Below are 27,273 nucleotides of genomic sequence, written 5' to 3' on the forward strand. Positions count from 1 at the left end.
ATATAGATTTAAAAATATTGCTTATTACTTAAAAAGCCCTGAATGGTTTACCACCTCAGTATTTGAATGAGCTCCTGTTACATTATAATCCTCCACGTCTGATACGTTCTCAAAACTCTGGTAATTTTATAATACCTAGAATATCAATATCAACTGTGGGCAGCAGATCCTTTTCCTATTTGGCGCGTAAACTCTGGAATAACCTACCTAACATTGTTCGGGAGGCACACTCTTGCAGTTTAAATCTAGATTAAAGACCCATCTCTTTAACCTGGCTTACACATAACATGCTAATATGCTTTTAATATCCAAATTCGTTGAAGGATTCTTAGGCTGAATTAATTAGGTAAGCCGGAACCGGGAACACTTCGCATAACACCCGATGTGCTTGCTACATCATTAGAAGAATGACATCTAATATTAGTCTGTTTCTCTCTTATTCCGAGGTCACAGTAGCCACCAGATCCAGCCTGCATTCAGATCAGAGGGTCACTGCAGTCACTCGGATCCAGTACGTATCCAGACCAGATAGTGGAACGGCACATAGTACCTCTACATCCCTGAAAGACAGTGGAGACCCATACAACTAGAGCCCCAGATACAGATCCCCTGTAAATACCTTGTCTCAGAGGACCACCAGGACAAGACCACAGGAAACAGATTATTATTCTGCACAATCTGACTTTGCTGCCAGCCTGGAATTGAACTGCTGGTTTCAACTGGTCAGAGGAGAACTGGCCCCCCAACTGAGCCTGGTTTCTCCATTCTGTCACCGATGGGGTTTCGGTTCCTTGCCGCTGTCGCCTCTGGGTTGCTTAGTTGGGGTCCCTTCATCTACAGCGATATCGTTGACTTGATTGCAAATAAATGCACAGACACTATTTAAACTGAACAGAGATGACATCACTGAATTCAATGATGAACTGCCTTTAACTGTCATTTTACATTGACACACTGTTTTCCTAATGAATATTGTTCAGTTGCTTTGACGCAATATATTTTGCTTAAAGCGCTATATAAATAAAGGTGACTTGACTTGATAGTTAATGTGATTAACCTCTGGCTCATCTACTTATAAATAACTAAATAAATAAAGATAAAAGGTAAATGAAGAGAAAAGATTGTGCTGCATTTAAGACACGTGTGTAAGACACATGTGATCCCATGCAGCGAGGTTCACATATTTATAAGTGACTTCAATACATTTTTGTTGCTGCAGTACTGAAAGAAGTGGTGAACCTTCACTTGTCTGAGGATGATTTGCTTTAATTACTTACTGTGTCAAGGGTTGACAGGAACATGTTTTAATTTTTACATACAAATGCTAACAGGTTTAAGAACACAAAAGCTCAAGATTAATAATAGCATTATTATAAAGTGGAATATTATGTGTTTTTTTTAAACCATATGCTCTCAGAAAACAAAATATGCTAAAATACGCTAATTTACCTTTAAGGGACCAATAGAGTATGTAGAATTTAGAGATAATTAAGATTCAAATATTTATCTTTAGCTTCTGAACCTTATGGTACTAACACCTTCTGATACGGTTAATAAAAAGTGTGCACGGTGACATTTCCAGTGCGGCGGTGGCTGGCCAGTAAACAAGGATCTGCCATTACCAGCCCTCCTCGGTAGGGACTTGCCGGGGTTCGACCTCCTGCTCGCCTCTGTCACCCAGCCTGCTATCCCCGCCAGAAACCGCCCAAACCAGAAGACCATGAGGAAGTGTCGTCGGTGTCCCATGTTGCTGGCCTTGGACAGCCCAAAGGACGGTGAGTCGCACCCTCGAAGTTCTAATCTCTACTTTGATCTTTACCAGCAGGTGACTGGGGCTGGGGGTTTTGCCAAGAAGCAACATGAGGACAACCGCTTAAAACACTATTGTGCCCAAGTGAGAGGGAGAGAGCTCCAGCCAGCACCCCACCAAACTCCTCACTTTGTGGTGAGAAATGGCCTGATTTACTGTGTCGCCATAAGACCCGCATGGAAGCCAGGAGCTGTTCCTTCTGTGTAGCCGGGTCAGAATGCCCTCCCAGATACTGACTAACCAGGGCACTCCTGTTCATGTCCCGGATGATGGCGGACCTATGCAAGCTCCTAAAGGTCCAACAGCTACGCACCATGGTGTACCACCCCCATACCAACTGGCTCGTCGAGCGGTTCAACCAAACTTTAAAGCAGATGTTGCACCGAGTGGCTGCCGAAGATAAGCGGGACTGGGACAAGATGTTACCCTACGTGCTCTTCAGTATCTGAAAGGTCCCTCAACCCTCCACTGGCATCACACAGTTTAAACTCCTCTTCGGTCAACAGCCCCGCGGACTACTTGACGTCACCCGAGAGGCCTGGGAACAACAACCTGCAGTACACCGGGCCACCATGGAACACGAGCGGGAGATGCAAGAGCAGATCGACCGAGTCATGCCCATCATCGAGGAACACCTCGCCAAAGCTCAACAGGCCCAGCAGCGACACTACAACTGGGCGGCACAACCACGGGAGTTCCAGTGAGGAGACCACGTACTGGTTCTGGTCCCCACGGCTGCCTGCAAAAGGTGCACAGTTTCATTCACACAAACACTAAACACCATTATGGTAACACACAATACTGAAATAATGCAATAAACATTCATTTAACAACTTTAGATGAAATATAAAACCCACACAACTTGACAGGAGAAACAGGCTGGATTCAGTTGCGGGTTTACATTGTGCTTTATTAAAGCAGAGGATTAACGTTCCACAGTTTAGCTCGTAGTAAGGGGGTGAGAAGTCGAAGCAGATGAGTCAAAGCAGATGAGTAACGTTCCACAGGATAGTTCATATGACAGCTGAGACCGGAGGAATGACAACTGAAAGCTTCTAGGAGCTCTGGGTTTGTGAGAACAGGAGGCAGAGAAAACAGCTGAAGACACTGGAGCCTGAGGACAAGACACGACAAGGTGAGTACACAGACCAGCTGGTAGATCGGCGCTATTGGTACGAATAACAACAGTCTGACAACACAGGGAATTATAAAGGGAAAGAATTAGAAGAACATTGAGAACAGGTGGTGAGCAATTAAGGTTAAAAACAGAGAAACAAGGAGGGCAGGGGGGAACTCAAATCAAACAGGCAGACGCAGTGAGCAAACACACACACAAACACATCCACAACCCCAACAACTGATAAGAAAAAACAAAAAATAATAATAACAAAAATAAATATGAAGTGTCATGCAAGGAATTCTGGGAGTGTCAATTTACAATTTTTCACTCTAATTTCAACGACTTATTCTTTTTCACTTACAAAAACTGTAATTTTAACATTATTTTAATGTAAAACTACATTAAATGTAATTACAGTTATTCACCGTATATAGTATGGAAACTTAGTGATAACCAATTAACAGGTTTTTACTGTAGCATTTTTACAGTTTTTTACTGTTAAGATTACAAAAAAAACTCTGCAGTGTAGACCTATATTTGAATGCGGAGCAGCGAGCTCATTGGCTACCAATACAGGAGGGAACCATTCAGTTGTGCCATGTGATGATGTCATTAGGTCAGATTGAGTTATGATGGGTACACACCAAAAGAAAATCGGGCTGATTATAAAAATTAACTAAACAATATCTGTGTGATCTTGTGACCATAGCTCACTCTGTAACTTGTACAGACCATGTCCCTGCCATTTACACGACTTCATGCTAACCTTTTTCTTTCTTTTTTTTCTGTGAATTTTCTGTGAAAATCATTCCAAACACTATCATTGCAATTTCTTCCTGCATATCGTCCACAATGCTTATTCTGAAGTCTCGCGAGATTTTCCAAGATTTCCTGCGTTCACAGTTGAGACTCTGTTTGTGTTGAAAATATGTTTGTGCGTGGTGTGCTGTCATTATCATTGAAATCACGAAATATGTGTGTAACATCTCTGTTGTCATGCCTGGTTGCCTGCACCACTGTGAGACTTTGAAGGGCGCTCCTTGTTGTGTCTCCTGGTTAAGCTGTATTATATATATTAGTGTCTCCCTGGTTTAGCTGTATTCCATTTCCTGTTTGGTCCTGGTTTGTGTATATTAAGCCCTGGTCTGCTATTGTTAGTGTGAGTGTGAATTTTCATTAAAAGGTCTTAAACAGCATTTGGACCCACTGTCTGTAGCCTACTTCTGCTCATCCGTAATATATGCGTCCAAACTCCTCTGAAATTAACATCAACAAAAGGGTCTTTAGTGAAAAAGCATTCTTTATCCAAAAACAAAAAAAAAGGTCATTTTAAGAACTGTCAACTGAAAGGATCATCACTGCAAAACCCTCTTTTGAATGGTCAAAGAACATTAGAATGCAATAGCAGAATGCAAATGCACAGAAAACAAGGCACACATTGCCTTTAAGCAAAGTGTATGGAGGTAAATCAGTAACTTAACTCGGGAGCTTGTTTATCTGAATGTGAGAACTTGTCATATTAGCATTCATACTTGTAAGTTGAAATTTACACTCACAGCTCTGATGTGAAAAGCTGAATCTTTCAATTTGCACACACAGACAATGATCAAAACACACATGATTTGAATTGGAATGACATTCACACAAAGAAAATGACATACACAATACTTCAGTTTTGCTGCAGAACATCAAGTCAGCACTTACAACCTCTCAGATCTGGCAGTACAAGTTCAAATCCTAGCACTTTGACTTTTGCTACTCATTCTTTGGTAGTCCTGTTGCAAAACTCAATTGTGCACTTTTGTATGCAAATGTGAGAGAGCAGAGCCGGGGTGGGGCTTTGGTGCGAATGAAGACATTTTATTGATCAATGCCTGAACAATGTCAGCCAACGTGACTTGCCAAGAAATATATTTTTGTTTTATGCATATGACATATGATGATATGATGTATCAGTTATTTGTAAAACACTGCAAACTATTTTCACTGAATATCCTTAGCTTTTAGTTGTAGACAAATAATGGAACATCTTGCATATGTATTTCCCACTGCATCACTGTACCAGAGTTCAGATAACAACTCTGTTGTTTTTATTATTTTAATGTTTTGTAAAAAATAATTTAAACATCTTCATTGACTTAAATTCCTAGTATAAGCAGTTATGACCAGCAATACTGTTTTGAGCAACTAGAGCTAAATACAGGATCAACTTACTATGGTGTGTATTTTCATCAGTTTCAATATGAAAAATAACTGTCATATTGATTCAATGGATTTATTGTATTTATTCATTGTATAATAAATCTTTGAAAATCAAAATCTGGGTTTTAATTTTTTATGTTATTATGAACTAAAGATCTTATGTGAAAGTTTGAAACAGATAATAGTGCTTTTCATCTTGCCACTTTCTTGCCACTTGTTTTGGATATCACAAGATCCACGGAACAAAGGAGTCGTATGAGTTTGGAAAGACACAAGGGCGAGTAAATGAAGATAGAATTGCCATTTCTGGGTGAACTATTATATATTTTCTTTATGTGAAAAACAGAATTATGCTCTTTAAAATCTTGTCAGGCAGGTTTGTCAACAATCCGATCGAAGCAAAGCTGAGCAGGTCATTCAAAAGTTTTTAAGTTTATCTTATTAGCAATATTATTCTTATACACATTAATATAACGTAACGTAGTCTTATCTTAAGTGGTTAAGATATTTTTGTGTGTTAACAGGTTTAAAAAATTGATTGAGAAACTTTTGTTAAATAACCTTTTTTTTACCACAAAATTCTTACAGCACAACAAGTACAAAAATGAACAAATACAACACATGCAGAAGAGTTATGCCAAAATAGCAAAAGAAAAAAAAAGTGCTTTTCCACATTTCTCATCAGGGTTTTTGAAGTTATTTGCCAAATAAACATTTTGTGCATTTACTCAGATCAAGCTAAATCATGACAGTTCTTACTTAAAATAAGTCATCATTTGTTTTGAGTGTGAAGTATCAAGAGCGTCTGATCACACACAGCTTGTGTGGAGATGGATTCAACGTTATTCCGACTACTCCTTTGAGATCCAGCTCATCTCCAGACACTCCAGGTGCAGTTGTGAAGCGGTAGCTCTGAAGGAGGGAAGTGAAGAACAGGAAGAGCTCCATCCTGGCCAAACTCTCCCCAAGACACATCCTGCGGCCTGAGAGAGAGAGTGAGTCAGTTGCATGGTCTGTTGGGCTTGAAATGCTGTCTATTTAGGCAGCACATTAGGTTTTGGAACACAGCTAATGAGAGCTGCATGGCCCTCAGCAGTCTAACATAATAATATAATGTGACAAAAATTATTAACAAAGCCGTTTTCAACATATTTAGCATAGGCTAAGATTAAAGCATGGACAACTGCATTGAGATTTTTTTCGCCCTCGTGCAAAACTCCCAATCATGTTGAAATGACTGTATTTGACCTGCAAAAATTTTTCAAAACAAGTCTGCAGATTTTGGACATTTGGATAATGTATTTGGACAGCTGATAGAGTATGATGGACACAAAATCTAATTCTGAAGTTTCACTGTACCTGCAGAAAAGGGCATGAAAGCATCTCTCTTCACAAATTGGCCCTTCTCATCAAGGAAGTGTTCTGGGTAAAAGCTGTTTGGTTTTTCCCATTCGCTTGGATCCTTCAAAACAGACGTCAGCAGAGGAACTACAGTGGTACCCTAAAAAAAAGAGAGAAAAGACCAAATATTCAACATGCACATGGTATCTTCTCTTGGCTTTAGATATATTTATTTATTCTTCTGACTGACCTTCTTGATGAAGTATCCATTGAAGGTAACATCACAGCTGGTCATATGAGGGAGATTCAAGGGTACTATGTTTGCCAGTCTCTGGGTTTCATGAATCACAGCATCTGTATATGGTAATTTCTTTCTGTCTTCCACCACTGGCTGACGTCCACCGATCACTCTGTCAATCTCCTCCTGAACTCGATCTGCACACAAATGCAACACACATTTGTTCCTTTGGACTACAATAAATAAAATGGGGAAAAATAAATTCAGCATTGAGGAAATATTCTTTATATTGTCTTTTTACCCTGTATATGAGGGTATTTGGCCATAAGCATCAAACCCCAGCGCAGAGTCGTTCCTGTGGTGTCAGTACCAGCAACAAACAGATTTGTCACAGACACCGTAAGATTCTCCTCATGAAAGTATGAGTCCTTCTTGCCCGATTTCTGTAAAATGCGAAAAAAAAAAAAAAAAGTGTTCAAATAAACTAAGATATAATAAGATAAAATAAAAAAACCTATTCAGATCTTGAGCAAACTGCTAATTTTCACCTGCCACCTGAATATTCTGATTATTACAGTAAAGGGGATCATTGAAAACGCACCATGTCGTTTTGTTTGCGGATGAGAAATGAGTCGACAAATCCTCTGCGGTCTTGTGGATTCAGAGTCTCCAGAAGTGCTTTGGTCAACTTCATCACCTGTTCTCTATTTTGGATAGTATTTTTAACAAACATCCTTTTCTGTATGAGTAATGGACCCAACCATGGAAATATGTTGTAAAGCTAGAAATGGACAATCGGAGACATAAAAGAGAATGTTATCTAGAGATGCACTTTCAGAAGTTCATTCTACAAAATGGGTGCCGTATATTAAATCATTGATTTTGTAGTATCTGTGGACAAAATGTAGTTTCTGGTTAACATATTCATTATACTTACCAAGATAGAAATTGATCCACTAATCCGAACATTTTCATTTGCTCTGTTGACCGTTTCAGTGAATCGAGGGTCAGTGTATTCAAATCTGCTGCCGTACACGATAGATGAGATGATGTTTGACACAGCGTAGTTCACAGGCCGTGTCGTGTCAAAGGGTTTCCCTGTGAAGAGAAAACAACAAACTGTCTCTCAATGGATCTTATGAACTAAGAACATAATTGCATGGGCATGTATCAGCTTGTACCTTCAAACTTATCAAATTCTCCTTTCAGATACTGAATTTCCTCTATGATTTTCTCTTCACTTCCTCTCTTGCCCATCCCAAAGTCCCGAAGGTTGCTGAGAGCGAAGCGTCGCATTTCTTTCCAGTTATCTCCATTGGAAAAGATGATCCCTGATCAACACAATTAGCAACATTATTCTTCCTTATAATGAGCTCATATCATATAACTATAATGAAAATGTATTAGTCGTACACATTTGAGTACATTCCATTAGCCTGTAGAATGCCACGAAGATCTAAAAGTTTGTGCAACATGTTTGTCTTGTAAAATGTTTAGCATTTACAGTTTGCACGTTCATCTGAGGCAAAAATGAAGAAATGAAGCATCCTACCATGCTCGTTCAGTATCCTGAAACTAGGTGAAATATATCTGTCGCCAAACTCTTCTGCATGATTCACTAGAGCTTCTTTGACAGTTTTGTATCCAACAAGGACCACTGTTTTTTGGGGACCCAAAAACACTTGAAATATGTTCCCGTAGGTTTTGGAGAGCTGAGAGGACGCAGCAAAATACATTTACAAACAAATCTCAAAATGTTAGGCTACTATTACTGGTTGAATGTGTTTAAGTAAAGTTCTCACCTCACAAAAGCTGTCAAAGGGTCGTGTGAGGTCAAGGTTCAAGAGGTTCCCCAACAGCGGCAGTGGTTTGGGTCCCGGTGGCTCTTTCCCTTCTTTCTGAGATTTGGATCCAGAGGAAAGCAAATACAAACCCAGAAGCAACAGTAAAGCTCCCAGTAATGTACCTGTACTGGAAAACTGCTGCAGTGACTCGACAACAGACATTTTCTCTCTGAGCTTCTGAGCTCCTGCACTCGCTCATTTATAGCAGCTGTATAAGGGAGGGACCTTGTGTGATCACAAAAAGCAACAAAAATAAAAAGGGGGGGGGGGGGGGGGTTGGTGTGATAACATCAGCATTTATGTGACTCCCTTTCGTGCATCATTCATCATCTACAACCCGTTTAACCAAGGCAGGTTCATTAATCAAGCAATAAATCCAATATGTCAGGTTGACCACAATCACAGACCTAAATTATTACACTTGATTCATTATATTTAACTTAAAACATGATTTTTGGTTTATTAATTGACTAAATACTGTGATAATCTGTTTATTTGCCAGCAAAATGTGCTGGTCTGAATTGTGACCCACAGAGATATTGTGAGTTATCAAATTTCAAACTACGAACCAGCTCAACCTCTTGCATGCTGCCAGCTCGTTTCATGATGAGCAACACCAATCAATATTTGACTTTAAATTGCTATTATGAGCCTTTATCACTTTATTTACATTTACAACTTTGTAATAAATATATCAGCCACACATATTGTAAAGGAAGAACATTTTCACACATTTAAACATTATTAAAACTTAAAGGCTGGAGGGATGTGGTTTGTGATCGGTGATCATTATACAGAAACTGAGCAGAAACCAAACTGAACCTGTTTTGAACAGAATCTGCCACAGAACATGAGAAAAAGAATAAGAACACAGAAGCAGAATAAAAGTGATTCGCTGTATGTGTGCTATATGCCAAATCTTGTATGTACCATGAGCCATGTGCATTCAACTTGTGCTGTGTTGAATCAGTTTAAATAGAACAACTTGCTCCTTCATGAAGAGGTCTAATGTGTTCTAAATGTGCACACTGCTTTAGTTCTACCAGTTTATCTGAGGTTAAAAGTTTATCATGTACAAAGGCATCCCCGCTGATAAAGAAAAAAAAAACAGTCAAAGCTGATTTGCCTGTGTATTCATTTTATGCTCAGGTTATGCTGAGAAAGGACTGTGTTCTGTTCCGATACCTCCATCAATTCTTGTAATGATACGACAGCCTGGAGGGGTGTGGGTAAAATTTGTACAATGACCCGTTTCACCTGGTAAGTGTCGGTATGCATGTGTGTGGTGGGTTGGGTGGGTGTTGAGCTGAGCAGGACAGTAGATCAGCCACAACATTGTCTGTGCCTGGGGTGAACTTCAGGTCAAAGTTATTTTGGCAAAGATAGTTGGACCAGCGAAGTAGTCTCAGTGCCCTGTGGCCTGTCTCAGATGTGAAAAGTAGTGCTGTCAGGGTCTGGTGATCTGTCCTTAGGGTGGAAGTGCGATCATAGAGATACACATGCTACCTCTTGCAGGCCCAGATGCAGGCTAATGCTCTTAGCACGTGCTGACCCTTGGCTCCCAAGCAATGCAGTACCACCATTTTTTTGCAGGCTGCACACACGTCAATCAGCCCCACTGCCAAGATGAAAGTCTTAAAGGACTGTAACCAGCGAGTCCAGGGAATCGGAGGCTTGCCCGGTAGAGCAAGGAAAGGATCAGGATGTGGTAGAGCGATTTCAGCCATCCTTGTCGCCAAATGTTGCTTTTGATAAGGATCAGACTGATACAGGTATTAAAATCAACCTATCGTGTGTTTAAAACACAACTTTAGAACACAACATGACCTCTCAGACACGATGGAAATATCCTCAAATATACTGAAAAGAAAATGAGAGGACTTACTTTTGGTCTCCCCATTGCCTTCAAAAGATCTGGATAATGCAACTTCCTGTTGAAAAAATATATTTTGGAATGTTCCAAGTTTGTTCAGAGGGGGAAATGTGTTATGGTAGCAGGACTGAGTGAAAACTAGGGGACATGACAAAATTTGTATTTTATCAAAAATGTTATGGATTTTTTTTTTCTCAACACTCAACACCACAGGGCTGTGTGCTGAGCCCATTCCTTTACTCCCTTTAAACCCATGACTGCAAGCCTGTGCATGGATCCCACTCCATCAAGTTTACAGACGACACCACAGTGATTGGCCTTATCAGTGACAAATTTGAGACTGCCTAAAGGGAAGAGTTACAGCACCTGGCCACATGGTGCGCTGACAATAACCTGCTCCTTAACACCAATAAGCCTAAGGAGCTCATTGTGGACTTCAGGAAGAAGAAAGGAAGCACACATGACCCCATCCACATTAACGGGATGGTTGTTGAACGTGTCTCCAGCTTCAAGTTCCTGGGAACTACCATCTCGGATTATCTGTCTTGGACCACAAACACCTCCAGCCTGGTCAAGAAGGTTCACCAGTGCCTCTTCTTCCTCAGGACACTGAAGAAGAACCAGCTGACTTCAAACATCCTGTTCAACTTTTACCGGTGTACAACTGAGAACATCTTGACCAGTTGCATCGCAGTCTGGTATGGGAACTGCTCAGTGGCTGACTGCAAAGCACTGCAGAGTGTGGTGAAAACCTCCCAACGCATCACAAGGACACCCCTTCCTGCTATGGAGGACATCAAGAGGAAACGCTGTCTACATTGAGCTTGCAGCATTCTCAAGGACTCCTCTCACCCTGACCACAGACTGTTTAACCTCCTGCCCTCCAGTAGGTGCTTAAGGAGCCTCAGGACAAGGACCACAAGATTCAGGAGCAGCTTTTTCGCTACAGCTGTCTCCTTGCTGAACTCTGCCCTCTGACACCCCCCCCCCCCACACACACACACACACCACACACACAGACTCCTTGCCACATCTAGTTAAAAAATACTCAGCTTTTCAGAATGATGCAAGCGCACCAGCTCATGTGAAAAGAAACAACTCAATCAGCTTCCTTCTGGGTGAAATTTCCCATTGTTTTTGAAAAATGGAGTCCCAAACTGAAATATCATTGTTGTAACGTATACAGGGAAGTCATGGCCTAATGGTTAGAGAGTCGGACTGGCAATTGAAAGGTTGTGAGTTCAAGTCTCGGTCCGGCAGGAATTGTAGGTGGGGGAAGTGCATGTACAGTTCTCTCTCCACCTTCAATAACATGACGTAGGTGCCGAGTTCTACAAGTTCTCAAATTTTAGGATTGACATGCAAAGACAGAGCAAGATACACCAGCCTCGAAATTCCCTCAGCCTTGGAGAGCAGAACACATCCTATGTTGAAAATTTAAGATCAGAAATCCTGATGTGTTGGGGGAACACCAAGGAAAAATGTGCGCACGCTCTGGAGATTATCACGTGAAATGAAACAATATCCCGTCGGAAAGTGAGATGATGGATGACGGAAGAAGTCATGGCACAGTACAAAGTGATATTGATGTGGACAGCTGAGATGGAGGATCAGCTTGTTGATTTGTGGCAACAGCATGTGTTGGTTAAATCTAGGATTTTTTATCCTCATATTTGTGGTCTATCACATTTAGAAAATCTTACAAGAGGTAAAAAAATATTTTGGTGTACCCAGCATAAGTCAAGAAGACTCACTGGCTGTTTTCTCTGCTGCACACACATCCTTGTGTAAGTGTTCTTTAGCCTGTTGATTTTCATTCATAGTATTCAGCTATAGGAAATATTTTGCAATAAGACTTAGAATTAATGTGAATGATATATAAGACTTTTTATTTATTTATTTATTTGTTATGTTTACCCTTGTGACGAGTGGGGCGGGGCCGAGGGACGTGGGAGGAGCAAGGCCGGTGGAGTGATTGGAGATGAGCTACACCGGTTCGACCCACCAGTCTCGAGGCCCACGGAGGAGATGGAAGGATATAAAACTGGAGCGACGACAGTGAAGGACGAGAGAGGATTAGGCCTGGGCTGTTAGTTGTGTTTGCATTTTATTTGTGCACATCAGTCGTCCGTGAGGGGCTGATGCGCTGTTTTGTGTTTATTTTTGTAATTAAAGTTTCATTTGATTGTCCGCCGGTTCCCGCCTCCTTCTTCCCGATGATTATGGAGTTTATATTATTACAGTGGTGCCGAAGCCCAGGAGAAGGAGGGAAGCACTGCTGAAGATCCCTCGCCACTGTGGTGAATCCGCGGTGCCATCGAGCAGGTGAGGAGTGTGCCGCCATGGATTCTCGAGGCGGTGGTCTGGAGCGAGTTGCCAGGGACGGGTGAGCTCGCTACCGGCCGCCCGCGATGTGGAGGGGCGGTTGCCATCTGTGAGGGAGCAGAAGAGTCGGCGCCGTTTGCCAGAGAGCCGGAGCCTGCTGCCGTCCGCCTGAACGGGGAGGAGCAGGGAACGGGGGACTCCTGCCGGCTGCCCAAAACCGGAGGAGCCGTCGCCATCCACCGGGCGGTGGAGGAGTGTCGTGCCGTCCGCCGAGGGCCGTCCAGTGCCACCACAGAGGAGATCACCCAGCTGGTGGAGGGCCGAGCAGCAGTGCATCTGGGAACCGGAATTTTTTTTTTTGCTCTCCCCTCGTCTCTGTCGCTCTGTCTGTCCTTCCCCCAGGTTCCTGCAAGTCCCCGTGAGCGGGGTAGTTGAGGGGGGGGGGGGTTGGGGGGGTTGAGCGCAGTCTCTGGAGTACCCCCCGGCCTGCGAGGGCCGATGGGGGTATGTGACGAGACAAGTGGGGCGGGGCCGAGGGACGTGGGAGGAGCGAGGCCGGTGGAGTGATTGGAGATGAGCTACACCTGTTCGACCCACTGGTCTCGAGTCCCAAGGAGGAGATGGAAGGATATAAAACTGGAGCGACGACAGTGAAGGAAGACAGAGAAGGATGACAGAGGACCAGGCCTGGGCTTTTTTTTGTTGTGTTTGCATTTTATTTGTCCAGCCTCCTTCTCCCCGATGATTATGGAGTTTATATTATTACAACCCTATTGGAATTGAAATTAGGAATTGACAAGAATCGGAATCATAAAAGTTCAAATGATGGCCAGCCTTACCCATACCCCACATAATTTTTTTACTGGCACATTTCTATTTAGATTGTTTTAAAACTGTTTTTGCTTTTGCCCTTCTTAAAAGCAACCACATAATCTTGAATGTGAATGTACTCAAAATGAGTTATAAAACAGTTGCTCCTTGTTGTATGCTCCAGTCAAGACTGCAAAGCCTTGGAGAAAGTTGTGCATTTAGCTGAGCGCATCTCAGGTTCTGCTGTTCCCTCGCTGCAGGACATCTACCTCAAACGCTGCAAAAGCAGAGCTGTTAAAATCATTAAGGACTCTAACCACCCTGCTAACTGTGTTTTCATTTTGCTGCCATCTAGTAAGTGCTTCCGTAGCCTGATGGCAAAAACTGAGAGACTTAGGCCATCAGGCTCCTAAACTCAAACTCAGTCTCTTAACTTCTACTTGACTTCACTTAATTATAAGTAAGATTCTTAATATACTAACACTGTCACTTGCACACAGCTTTTCTTTAATAGTTGCACTGCATTTTTACTTTTAAAAAATGCCTTAGAAAAAACATTACTGGTGTACATTTTGTCTAATTAAGTAATAATTAACTTAAACATATTATTTTATACTGTTTTAACACTTAAGCACATGTAAAATAATTTTAATTTCAACTAATTTAAAATATTTTAAATTTTAACACAATAATGCACTTGAAATGTATTTTTCTTCTAAACTTCAATAAGCTTACTTATCCAGTATAAATTTTCATCACCAGCCCCTGCTCTATGAGGTACATTTTCTGCATAATATTGATCAAAGTGTAGGGTTTGACACAACCAGTATTATATAAAGTGCTATACAAACAAAGGTGACTAGAAGCAAAAGTTTAAAAATGTAAACAAAATTCAGTTGGATTCAAATACATTTTATTTTAATTAGCATGCTGCCCCAGTAAAGATCTTTGATAACATTTGCTTTCATCCTCAAAACTAGGTGTGTGACTTTTTGACATTAGATAGCATGCTATAGATCACCTGAGGAACAATTCCACTCATTCTTTACTATAGGAGAGGAAGAATTGTATGAACCTGTTAAATCATCTAAACCAACAACATGTATGTTAGAACCTATTTCATCTTAGCTCCTAAAAGAAGTGCTTTTAGAAGTACAATTTTCTTTTCTTTTCCTTTTTGCCCGTGAGATACGATGAAAATGATTAGTTCAATAACCTACCTTGCCAGTTTTCAGCTTTGATATTATAACAGAGATAAGAATTAAACTTGCATTGAGTCTGAAGTATGCAGATGTTTGCAGGAGATGCTGGCATGGTGAATAGTAGTATTGGAGCTCTATTGATCATGGCTTTTCTTAGTTGTGGTGCACGCGGGAAAACTCAGAGTCACTTGCACATTTCAGCTGTTCTGAATCCAAAAATTCATAATGTCCCATCTCAGAGTAAGTCAACTCAGAGTTCAAATTTTAACTCATTACTGGTCTAACTAGTTGGTGAAAACTCCTTTTGAAAAGGGCCTACATGACCAGCAACAGGGAATCAACAAACAAGCGCTGAAACACAGTATATTTATATACTGAGCTGAACTAATGGATAACTATGGAAACTAACAAGCAGATGAGTGTGGTCCAATGAGTGTCCACGGTAACAAATTAGCAGGAAACATGAGAGGAACAAGGCAATAATGAAGACACAAGAAACAGACAGGGATTTTGACAGATTTACAGTTTGAACGTTCATTTGAGACAGAAAAAAAAGAAGCATCCTACCATTCTCGTCATTCATTATCCGGAAAATAGGTGCAGTATCTCTGTCGCCAAACTCTTCTGCATGATTCAATAGAGCTTCTTTGACCATTTTGTATCCAACTAAGACCAACATTTTTTTAGGACCCAAAAACACTTGAAATATGTTCCCGTAGGTTTTGGAGAGCTGGGGGATGCAGAGAAAGACATTTACAAACAAATCTCAAAAGGTTAGGCTGGTATTAAGGTTTAAATGTGTCAAGTTCTCACCTCACAAAAGCTGTCAAAGAGTCTCTTGAGGTCAAGGGTTAGCAGGTTCCCCAACAGCGGCAGTGGCTTGGGTCCTGGTGGCTCTTTCCCTTCTTTCTGAGATTTGGATCCAGAGGAAAGCAAATACAAACCCAGAAGCAACAGCAAAGCTCCCAGTAATGTACCTGTGCTGGAAAACTGCAGCAGTGACTCGACAACAGCCATTTTCTCTCTGAGGCACTCTCCTCAACTGATGCACTCGCACATTTATAGCAGCTGTGTATGGTCCTAAACCTAATCCACTCTCCGCACGATCACTCAGCCATGGACACTTACCTTCGGCTCTGTTCCCAGCAGTTCCTGTGCCACTCTCTCCTGCTGCCTCACGCCGTCAACACCTGGATTCCTCACCTTCTCTCCACTACCGTCTGGACTTCTCACCGCCTAAACCATCCCTCTGGAGTGTTGCTGTATCATCGTCTTTGTGTGTCTGTGTACCAGAATCAAATCCTCTCATTAAATACTTGTACTCGCTATTGTTTCCAGACTGTCCTTTCACCAGCCATCACAGAACGATCTCACCCACATGGAAGCAGCAAGCACCAATACCCTCACTGACTTCATGCACCACAGTGGTCAACGCATGGATCAGCAGCAGGAGAGCATCTCTAACACCGGACACGCTATCCGAGCGCTGGTGGCACAGGTGTCAGAGCTCACCCAGCGGATCCATCAGCTCAAATCTCCCACTGCGCCCATTGCACCGCCTGCGCCGTCCGTTCCCCCGGGGATTCCCCAGGATCACTTCCGACCAGAGCCACGACTTCCGGCGCCGGAGAACTACGCTGGTGAGCCTACTTTTTGTAGAACATTCCTTAACAAATGCTCGATGCATTTTGCTCTGCAGCCCCGCACTTTCACTACGGAGGAATCCAAAGTAGCGTTCACGCTCACACTTCTTTCTGGCAAGGCTGCCTTATGGGGAATGGTGGTGTGGGAAAATCAACATCCGCATGGGTTATCCGACCGTGTTCAGCAGGAGATCTACCTCCTCAAGCTGCCCCCTACTCTCAACGAACTCATAAACCTGGCGTTGCGGGTGGAGGCCAGGTTTAATCACCTGGGCCGCCAACACAGTCCTTCCAGACATCCATTCTCTCCTGGTAGGGGGCGCTTGAGTCGAGAGAACACGGTCGGTTCTGTCGACGATCACGAGCCCATGCAGGTTGGTCGAGCTCGGCTGTCCCGGAGGGAGAGGGAATGGCGGAGGTCCCAAGGACTATGTTTATACTGTGGAGGCTCTGACCATAACAACTACTCATGCCCGGTTAAAGGACCCAGCCTGGTAGTAAACCTGAGGCTACTATCGGGTGGGATCTCCACTGAGAAGTCCTCACCCACATCATCGACCCTCCTTCCGGTGAAACTGCAATGGAGAAATTAACATCACGAGTGTCACGCCCTTCAGGACTCCGGAGCCGAAGGTAACTTCATTGATTCTTCACTGGCACATCACTTGAACATTCCTGTCCTCACTTCACCCATCATACTGAACACATCACACTCATCACATCTGGCAACCAACAAGAAACCATATCCTGTTTCCTAATGTACTCCCCTGTTGCTCCCATTGTATTAGGTCACCCCTGGTTGTCCAAACATAATCCACGAGTGGAATGGGGTTCTAACACTGTCACATTGTGGAGTGAAAGATGTCATGAGTCTTGTCTGGTTTCTGCTTGTCCTGTTGTTCCTGTTTCTGTCTTTCAGAAGGAGACCATGGCTTTGCCAAACATGCCCGTTGAGTATCTGGACCTGAAGGAAGTGTTCAGTAAGTCCCGGGCTGCTTCTCTTCCTCTACATCGTCCCTACGACTGTGCCATAGACTTAGTGTCAGGTAAATCTCCGCCTAAAGGCAAGTTATACTCTCTTTCTATTCCTGAGAGGGAGGCCATGGAGAAATATATTTCTGATTCCTTAGCCTCTGGGTTCATCCGTCCTTCCTCTTCTCCAGCGGGGGTGGGGTTCTTTTTTGTGGGTAAGAAGGATGGTTCTCTGCAACCTTGCATTGATTACCGAGAGCTGAACAACATTACTATTAAGAATACTTATCCGTTACCACTCATGTCTTCAGCTTTCGAGAGGTTGCAGGGAGCATCTGTATTCACAAAATTGGATTTACGTAATGCTCATCATTTGGTCCGCATCAGGAAGGGGGATGAATGGAAAACTGCCTTTAATACCCCTAGAGGGCACTTTGAATATTTGGTGATGCCGTTCGGGCTCTCTAACTCGCCCGGGGTTTTTCAAACACTCGTGAATGGCGTGTTGAGAGATATGGTAGATCAATTTATATATGTTTACCTGGATGACATACTGATTTTTTCTTCATCTCTCCAGGAACATGTTCAACACGTCAGACGAGTGCTCCAGAGGTTATTAGAGAATGGGCTTTTTGTCAAGGCGGAGAAGTGCGTATTCCATGCACAGTCGGTCCCCTTCCTAGGGTATATCGTGTCATCTGAGGGAATACGAATTGACCCTGACAAGGTAAAGGCTGTGATAGATTGGCCATCTCCAGATTCCCATAAGGCCCTCCAGCGGTTTCTGGGGTTCGCCAATTTCTATCTGCGTTCTATTCGTAATTACAGCCAACTAGCCTCACCTCTGACAGCCTTGACCTCCCCCAGTCCTCCGTTCAGGTGGTCTGACGCAGCTGAGGCTGCGTTCTCTAACCTCAAGAACCGCTTTGTTTTGGCTCCCATCCTTGTCGCCCCTGATCCCACATGGCAGTTCGTGGTGGAGGTTGACGCATCAGAGGTGGGGGTAGGAGCAGTGCTGTCCCAACGTGCTGCTTCAGACGATAAGGTACATCAGAACTGCCAAAAGACTCAATTCCAGGCAGGCTCGGTGGGCACTTTTTTTCGGCCATTTTTTAAAAATGTTAAACCCGATTCTATGTCACGTCTTTTTGATCCCACCGCCCATCCCGCTGCTCCCGAGTGTATTTTGCCTGAGAGATTAGTAGTCTCAGCACTCGTATGGGAGGTCGAGTCGAAGGTCAAGACGGCCTTAGAAGGGGTAATGCCTCCGTCCGGTTGCCCACCGAACCGCTTATTTGTGCCGGATGAGTTAAGGTCCGAAGTTGTCCAGTGGGGTCATTGTTCCAACATGGCTTGTCATCCAGGGATTAGTAGAACTAATGGGTTGGTTAGACAACGATACTGGTGGCCACGTATGGCTCGCGATGTCCGCGATTTTGTTTTGGCTTGTTCAGTTTGCGCCAGTGGTAAGTCATCTAACCGACCTCCTGATGGGCTTCTTCAACCGCTGTCTGTCCCTTCTAGACCCTGGGCACATATCGCACTAGATTTTGTCACCGCCCTCCCGCCCTCTAATGGCATGACAGTCGTTTTGACTGTAATGGACCGATTCTCGAAGGCGGCACATTTCATTCCCTTTCCCAAATTACCTACAGCCAAGGAGACAGCGGTTACTGTTTTAGATCACGTCTTTCAGCTTCATGGCCTCCCGGTAGACGTGGTTTCAGACAGGGGATCTCAGTTTATATCCAAATTTTGGAAAGAGTTTTGCAAATTATTAGGAGCGTCAGTTAGCTTGTTGTTGGGTTATCATCCCCAAAGCAACGGACAATCTGAGCGAGCCAACCAAGATTTAGAGAGGGCGTTGAGATGTTTGGTCCCCAAGAATCCTTCTTCCTGGAGTCAACAACTCTCTATGGTGGAGTACGCCCACAATTCGTTGCCAGTGTCAGCTACGGGCCTCTCTCCGTTTCAGTGTAGTGTAAGGTACCAGCCACCAGCGTTTCCCAGTCTGGAATCTGAAGTCGCGGTCCCCTCCACTCACGCGTTTGTCCAGAGGTGCCACCGCACCTGGACTAGAGCCTGTGAGACTCTGCTCCGGGTGAGGGAGCGCACTAAGGCCAAGGCCGATCGCCACCGGTCAAAGCCTCCCGTCTACGTCGTGGGTCAAAAGGTGTAGCTTTCTACCAGTAACATTCCATTGCGATCCATTTCTAATAAACTAGCTTCCAAATATATCGGCCCGTTCACTATCACCAAGATCATTAGTCCGGTGACAGTCCGCCTCAAACTACCTCCTGCGTACGAGAGGATACACCCCGCCTTTCATGTGTCCAAAATTAAACCAGTGTTTTATGCACGTATTAATCCGCCTACTCCGGTTCCCCCACCGCCGCGTCTCGTAGATGGGGAACCGACATATTCGGTTAATCACATTCTGGACTCGAGACCGAGGGGATGAGGATTCCAGTATCTGGTGGACTGGGAAGGTTACGGTCCGGAGGAGGGAGTTGGGTACCTGCTAGGGACATATTGGATCACTCCCTTATTGATGAATTCAATCAGCAGGTAGGCCCTTCTGGGAACTCTTAGAGGGGGGGGGGGGATACTGTCATGGTTGGTAAACCGTGATCTCGGGTTGTTTACACTTTGTGGTGAATTCTGTGTGTTCCGCGTCTGCACTTATTAGTTGTGGGCGTCTCCGTTAATTGTATCAGCAACAGCTGCCACTCATTACCCATCGACTATATAATGGCTTGTCTCACGTTCTGTGTTTGTGAGATCATTGTTTCATGTCGTTGTGTTTATCCCCGTCTGGCTTCTGTGTAGTTTGCGTTGGATGTCTGTGTTTCCCCAGAACCTCATCCACTCTCCGCATGATCACTCAGCCACGGACACTTACCTTCGGCTCTGTTCCCCGCAGTTCCTGTGCCACTCTCTCACTTAATATAGTGGTATTTTCTCCAATTTACAATAATCAGCACATAATGAGCATGTCTTAACTATAACACAGATATCTGTGACCTTTATTAACCTTTAATCCTATGTAATCTCTCGCCAATACCTTATGATGTGTTCAGATGAGTAACATAAAAAAAATTTGTAAGCTCTATTATTTATTTTGTGAGCATTATAAACATTATAAGAATTAAATCAGACACACACACAAATCATAAGTGTTTTTGGATGAGTATTAAAACCAAATGGATGGATTTTACCAAAACTGAATTCAAGATTCCTTTTCTGTAATAAAACAATCAAATTCACTAATCTGAAAAGAGGATCTAAAGCTGGCCCAATTTCACCTCTTCCTCCTCATGAGTTCATGACTCCTCACAGCCTCTCCTTCCCTTCAGGTCTTAGTCTTCCACTGTTTCAAGCTGTTGTCAATATAAATACTTAAGGTATGACTGGAATATGGTTTTGCCCTTGCATCAACAGAACAGGCAAAAATAAAGAAAATAAAACCTGTTCTACTGATGTGTGAGATGCCCCAGTAATGATCTTTGATAACATTTGCTTTCATCCCCAAAACTGTGTGTGACTTTATGACATTAGGCTGATTATCTCTCACACATCACATTCAGTGATAATGTGCTTTATATTAAAATGGTCACCTTGGAGTTATAAGGTTCTATCTGCATTGTTTGTTCATAGCCATTTCAAGAAATTGAGCTTCAAAGTTTTTGCATTCCATATAGTGATATTGGGGGTTAGGGAACAATTTTCTTTTATACATCAGTGCCAAAACAAACAACAACAAAAAACTTCACCTGATGTAAATAGGTTTTCAAAGAATAAGAACGTGAATAAATAAATTTGGACAAAAATGGAAAATAGAACCTTATATGTCCGGGGTGATGAAATGTTTGACCAGATTAAGAGAGCAGCCTGGAAACTATAGTGCAGCAGGGGGAAAACAAAAATAGAGGTATTTCATATTGCTTGGCAGGAAAGTACTTTTTTCTACAAAAAAGCATTAAAAACTGCTAGATCTGATTACTTATCTTCTATTTTACAAGAAAACAAACATAAACCCAAGGATTGTATTCCATACAGCAGCTAAATTAATGAAAAATCATTACTATACTACACAGCTATTTCAACAATTCTGATCTGACTAAAAGCAATTCAATGACTGTTGTGTTGTTGTGCTTTTATACCTGTACTTCAATAAATGAAAACATTAGTGGATCATGATGATAGTAACTGTGATGAACCTATGGCTCATTCACAAAAAAATAAAATAAAATAGATAAAGATGAAAAGTTAATAAAGAGAAAAGATTGTGCGGCATTTAAGACACATAGACATGTGATCCCATGCAGCGAGGTTCACACATTTATAGGTGACTTAAATACCTTTGTGTTGCTGCAATACTGAAAGAAGAAGTGTTGACATTCAACCTCATTTCCCATGGCTATACCTTCACCTGTCTGAGGATGATTTGTTTTAATTACTAACTGTGTAAAAGGTTGACAGGAACATGGAGGCCGTAAACATCATGTTTTGATTTTTACGTACGAGTGCTAACAGGTTTAAGAACACAAAAGCTCAAGATGAATAATGGCATAAAATAGTAGAATATTATGTGTGTTTTATTTTATTTTTTTTGAAGACAGGTGACACCCTTCCCAAATACGCTAATATACCTTTAAGGTACTAATACAGTATGTAGAATTTAGGGGTAATTAAGATACAAAGATTTATCTTTTAATGAATTTGATTGGATTTGAGTACAAAAATGTGGGTATAATATAGAATATTAGAGAAAAATATCATTTGATAATTAAGTGTAATAATGTAAGTGTTACATTTGATCATTTTCCCACTCAGTTTTCTCTCTTTCTTCTGCATAACACATACTATATGTTGAAAAATATTTAGAACAAACAACAGTGGAGTTATTCTGTTCTGTAGAAGTCATTCAGTATTTATAAATTTGCAATAACAATAATAGTAAAAAACAAAGTCATTCAAGAACTTAACTGAAGATAATTATTACCTGACAACAGCTGGTTTATCTTTATTACATAATGGACTCACATTTCTGGATTTTGAGATGGAAAGTAAAGTAGATTAGTATTGCTAAATTTAGTTAATTATTGCAGAAATTAGTCATTAGTGGGTGAACGATAATAAAAAATCTAAATGAAAATGAAGCAACTGCAGAACACAATTCCTTTGCATAAGACATATTTAATATAAAAGAAAATGACAAATACTAAGATTTTTCACAAGGTTAATTTAGTGATACAGTACACAAGATTACAATGTAAATTCCTTTTTGCATTATGGCATACATTTGAACATTTTTAATAAACACTGTCATCATTAACATTCATAAGTTTGCCTTCTCAATTCTCAAAATGCAATATTTTAAGTTTCAAAGAAACAGCTTTACGTCGACTAGTCTCCGGTCCTATAGAGGGTGCAACAGGATGAATCTTTGAAGGACTTCCTACAAAGCAAATCAGTCAAGCACTATTAAGGACATTGACAGCCAGGGCCGTATTAAGACAGTGTGGTGCCCCTGGGCCCTACCTCAAAAGTGTATTTTTCGGACTATAAGTTGCACCTAAGTATAAGTCGCATCAGTCGAAAAATACATCATGACAAGGAAAAAAACATATAGAAGTCGCACTGGACAATAAGTCGCATTTATTAACCAAGATCCAAGAGAAAACATTACCATCTACAGCCGCGAGAGGGCGCTCTATGTTTTCAGTGCTGGACTACAGGAGCACTGAGCAGCATAGATCGCCCTCTAGCGGCTGTAGATGGTAATGTTTTAACTTTAACTTCAATGGTAAACAGGGAGAGTACAGTCAATCGCTTCTGTGTCATTGTCGCCCTGAGCTCATTCTTCACTCATTTAAAAAAAAAAAAAAAAAACTTAGATCCCTGGAACATTTTGAATTTTAGCTAAACATCTAGAGTCCTTGTCTGTCTTTAACTTTCTTTTTGCAAAACCACTCAATTGACGTCTGTCCATTTTGATTCATTTTCTGTAGCCGTTAAAAAATTGACACATGTGCGTACTTGTTGTGGACCAACTCAACTCTGACAGATTGGACGGAAGGGAGGAACTGATAGTGGTTATAATTTATTATTATTATTATTGTTGTTAAGTTAGTGTTCATAAACGAGTTATGTATGGTATTTCAAGACAAGACAAGACAAGACGGGTACAAGTGAGGAGAAAAAAAACCTAAAGTAACACACATTATATAGCATCCATATAACTTTAAGACCGTTTGACTGCACACAATTTGTGGGGGGCCGGGTTCAGAGTGAAGCCCACGACTGGTGAGAGATCCAGCTCATCTTCAGACACTCCTGGGGGAGGAGTGAAGCGGAAATGCTGAAGGAGGGAGGTGAAGAACAAGAAGAGCTCCATTCTGGCCAAACCCTCTCCAGGACAAACCCTGCGGCCTGAGAAAAACAAGCAAAGGATTAACAAAAAACATTTGCGATGGCACAATATAAGTAGTGAATTTGAAGTTCACTGCACCTGCTGAGAAGGGCATGAAGGCATCTCTTTTGACAAACTGGCCTTGTTCATTTAGGAAATGACTTGGGTTGAAGCTGTCAGGAGTTTCCCACTCATTTTCATCTCTCAGTACAGATGCCAGTAGCGGCCACACACTGGTACCCTGCACAAAACACAGAAGATAAATGGTAAATGGTGAAAACACGTAATCAACAACACTGCATTTTCTTACTAAAGCCACACCTTCTTGATGAGGTATCCATTCAGGTGAACATCACAGGTGGTCTGATGAGGGGGATTAATGGGTATTACGCTTGCAAATCTCTGGGTTTCATGGATCACAGCATCTATATAAGGTAAGTTTTTCCTGTCTTCTGCCATTGGCTGACGTCCACCGATCACTCGGTCAATCTCATCTTGAACCCTGGCTACATGAAATGAACATAAAAGACCACAGTATGAGTTTATAACATAATTACTGCATATTTGACTATGGTTGACACTTTGCATGCTATATACAGTAATTAGATGTGCAGACTTGCATACAGTAATTCAAATTGTTATAAAATAATGCAATACTCCTGGTTTTAGATGCAGCCATACCTTGTATTTCAGGGTATTTGGCCATGAGCAGAAGACCCCAGCGTAGTGTTGTGGCCGTAGTGTCAGTACCAGCACCAAATAAGTTGTTTATTGTACAATGTAAATTCATTGAATTGTACAAAGAGTCTGTTTTGCCAGATTCCTACAGAAATCATTAACGGTGAAAGCCAAGAAAATGAGATGTCAGAATGTAATAGCAAATTGATTTAATTAAAAACTATGAGCAGTACCTCCTCTTTTTGCTGTCGTATCAGGAAACAGTCAGCAATTCCTCTGGGGTCCAGAGGGTTCAGAGTCTTTTTCAGACCTTTTATTATTTCCTTGCTTTGTCTGATCGCTTCTTTCACATTGTTCACAATGCGTTTCTGATTGGCCACAAAAGGACGAATCCAAGGAAACATGTTGTAGAGCTGCAAATAAGCAAAACTGCATAATGTACCATTGAACAATGTACATACCACCTCCACTGCCAAATAATGCATTAGAAATATATGGGCACCTGAACTGAAGTAGATCCAAACAACCTTGTGTTTTCGTGACTTCGTTGGACAATGTGATGTAACTTGGTGTTGCTATACTCAAATCTGGTGCTGAAGATGATGTCAGAGATGACATTTAAAACAGCCATGGCAGCTGGCAGAGTTGTTTCAAATGGTTTTCCTGCACATGGATGAAGATGATGTTAACACTCAAATCTGTTTCAGTCACAGCATCATCTCGTATTTTTACCTTGCAGTCTTACCTTCAAACTTCTCAAATTCCTCTTTTAAATATTTTGTTTCTTCAGTGATAATCTCTTCACTTCTTCTCTTGCCCATTCCAAAGTCTCGCAGGCTAGAAAGAGCAAAGCGTCTCATTTCCCTCCAGTTTTCACCATTGGAAAACACGATCCCTACAAAAGAATCGTTTAACCATTACTTCAAAGTGCTGAATTAATTTGACATTTACATCTACAGAAAACAAAGTGTTTATTAACTGATCGTCTGAAGTTGTGAAATCCTTCTTACCATATCCCTGGTTGAAATCATGAAATATGGGTGTAACATCTCTGTCTCCAAACTCCTCTGAAAGGTTCACTAGTGCCTGTTTGACAGTCTTGTATCCTGACAATATTAATACTTTTTTGGGGCCAAAGTGCACTGTGTAAACTGACCCATATTGTTTTGACAGCTGTAAGACAGAAAGGATGGAGCTATTGGAATATATAATTTATCTGCATCATCTCATCTGTGGTCTGTCTGGTGGGTTTATAACAGAAAGTATTGTTAGAACACAGGATCCAGAGAGCTTTCCACAGCTTCCCTTCTTAGACAATATTCTCTACTTATGTGCATTTGCCTGCTGGCACAATGCCCATCTCTACAACCATTCATGGCCATTGACCCTTACCCTACTCAGTATGAGAAATAGGTGACCTATTTATCTTTTTTGAAAATTGTGTGAAAAAAGTGGCAGCGAATGCTTAATTGGCATGTGTACCATCTAAGCAATAAGATACAAGATGGAATACTCTATTGACAATGTAGTCTAAAGGGCATTGATGAGAAGATAGATTTTTTAGCTATGATAAAATATTGAATGCTTTATTGCTTTAATAAAATGGTTACCAACCAGACCTATCTATCTATCTGTCTATCTATGGCTCTAGCATGATGGCGCCAATGTGTATGGCTTGCCGTTCGCTGCCTGGTGCGTCTTCGCATTTGTTTATTTTATTATGTTTTATGTTTGTTATTTTATGAAATGCTTCATCACTATTAATGCATGATAGACAAACTCTGCTTCACATAAAATATATCACAGAAAAGCTACTTAATTATGTCCAAAGTGGTACTTAGTTTGTTCCACTGCAATCATTGACACCTATACTTGATTATTTGTGCCACGTGCAGTGCCTTTTACCGGGGAGGAAACGCCACAGGAGACGGGGAGGATGTGGAGGTAACATGGTTAAGCTCAAGTGGCTTCTGTCATCTAAATCGGGATCCTGGAGCCAGCATATGCATGGATTTTACAGATTGGCCAGAATAACATCCAATGCTTCGTTGACCTCACCTCTGAGGCAGAGTGTGTTCCTGCAATGCTCTATCCTTGCTCCAATCTTGCTCTATCTATCTATCTGTCCGTCTGTCTGTCTGTCTGTCTGTCTGTCTGTCTGTCTGTCTGTCTGTCAATCTATCTTTATTTATCTATCCTTCCATCTATCTATCTATCTATCTATCTGTTCCTTCCGTCCGTCCGTCTGTCTTATTTTGGAAAATGCCTGAGATCCATTCATAACCTTGATGAAATATATGCCTGTTTACAGGTAAAAGTTAGAACCCTATGTAAAATCATCAAAGATAAAATCAGTTGTCTGAAACATGTTTGCTTACCTCACAAAGACTCATGTAGGTTTTCTTGAGGTTGAGTATGTGCAGGTTCCCCAGAAGTGGCAGTGGTTTGGGTCCCGGAGGATAATTGTTACCCTCATCCTGAGAGCTGTAGCTGATGGAGAACAGGTAAATAACCAAACACAACAGTAGGGCACCTAAAACTGTACCTGTGCCAGAGCCCTCCAAAAGTAATGTTTCAATAAAAGCCATAGTCAGAGAGATCGTCTATACACCTGCACAGAGCAATCATTCGATTAGGTCTGATGTGCGTTGTAGTCCTGTTCTTATGTACTATATAGGAGGAGCCATAAGATGTAACCTTTGCACGGAAACAAAGTATTTGGATCAGATCTAAATGAGGAAACATCACATCACTGTCATAGGTTCGGTAATTTAACATCTTGACTAACCTTAATTATAAT

The 27,273-nt window shown here is 41.7% G+C and overlaps 3 protein-coding genes across 4 annotated transcripts in view; all 3 read right to left on the reverse strand.

The window, feature by feature from the left end:
- Nucleotides 1–27,273, reverse strand: part of LOC127956667 (cytochrome P450 2K1-like) — a 75,947-nt gene that overhangs the window by 31,394 nt on the left and 17,280 nt on the right. The gene's annotated exons all lie outside the window — the stretch shown is intronic.
- On the reverse strand, nt 5,436–15,782 carry LOC127956681 (cytochrome P450 2K1-like). 2 transcript variants are annotated; one of them, XM_052554848.1, is made up of 10 exons: nt 15,743–15,782; nt 8,514–8,677; nt 8,264–8,423; nt 7,893–8,042; nt 7,649–7,809; nt 7,313–7,492; nt 7,013–7,154; nt 6,724–6,908; nt 6,492–6,633; nt 5,436–6,115 (listed from the first exon to the last, which is right to left on the reverse strand). In XM_052554848.1, exons 1-10 carry the CDS (start codon nt 15,780–15,782, stop codon nt 5,928–5,930), a joined length of 1,512 nt encoding a protein of 503 aa, XP_052410808.1. In that variant the 3' UTR covers nt 5,436–5,927. The 2 variants fall into 2 exon arrangements, with proteins under 2 accessions (XP_052410808.1, XP_052410799.1); XM_052554839.1 differs by lacking the exon at nt 15,743–15,782 and having other exon boundaries at nt 8,514–8,741.
- Nucleotides 23,130–27,100, reverse strand: LOC127956658 (cytochrome P450 2K6-like). The gene is made up of 9 exons (XM_052554780.1): nt 26,852–27,100; nt 25,484–25,646; nt 25,219–25,368; nt 24,976–25,136; nt 24,707–24,886; nt 24,477–24,618; nt 24,117–24,301; nt 23,895–24,036; nt 23,130–23,815 (listed from the first exon to the last, which is right to left on the reverse strand). The coding sequence occupies exons 1-9, from the start codon at nt 27,059–27,061 to the stop codon at nt 23,628–23,630; spliced, it is 1,521 nt and encodes a 506-aa protein (XP_052410740.1). The 5' UTR covers nt 27,062–27,100; the 3' UTR covers nt 23,130–23,627.

This window comes from Carassius gibelio, chromosome A3 (assembly GCF_023724105.1).
Source record: "Carassius gibelio isolate Cgi1373 ecotype wild population from Czech Republic chromosome A3, carGib1.2-hapl.c, whole genome shotgun sequence".
Taxonomy (NCBI): domain Eukaryota; kingdom Metazoa; phylum Chordata; class Actinopteri; order Cypriniformes; family Cyprinidae; genus Carassius; species Carassius gibelio.

Excerpts from the sequence above, each read along its gene's own strand:
- LOC127956658 (XM_052554780.1), bottom strand. The coding sequence starts at position 27,061 with ATGGCTTTTATTGAAACATTACTTTTGGAGGGCTCTGGCACAGGTACA. Across the intron at positions 25,137-25,218 it reads GGAATTTGAGAAGTTTGAAG|GAAAACCATTTGAAACAACT; the intron begins GTAAGACTGCAA and ends ATCCATGTGCAG. Across the intron at positions 24,619-24,706 it reads TACGACAGCAAAAAGAGGAG|GAATCTGGCAAAACAGACTC; the intron begins GTACTGCTCATA and ends TGATTTCTGTAG.
- LOC127956681 (XM_052554848.1), bottom strand. The coding sequence starts at position 15,782 with ATGGCTGTTGTCGAGTCACTGCTGCAGTTTTCCAGCACAG. Across the intron at positions 6,634-6,723 it reads ATGGATACTTCATCAAGAAG|GGTACCACTGTAGTTCCTCT; the intron begins GTCAGTCAGAAG and ends TCTTTTTTTTAG. Across the intron at positions 6,116-6,491 it reads TTTCATGCCCTTTTCTGCAG|GCCGCAGGATGTGTCTTGGG; the intron begins GTACAGTGAAAC and ends TCTCTCTCTCAG.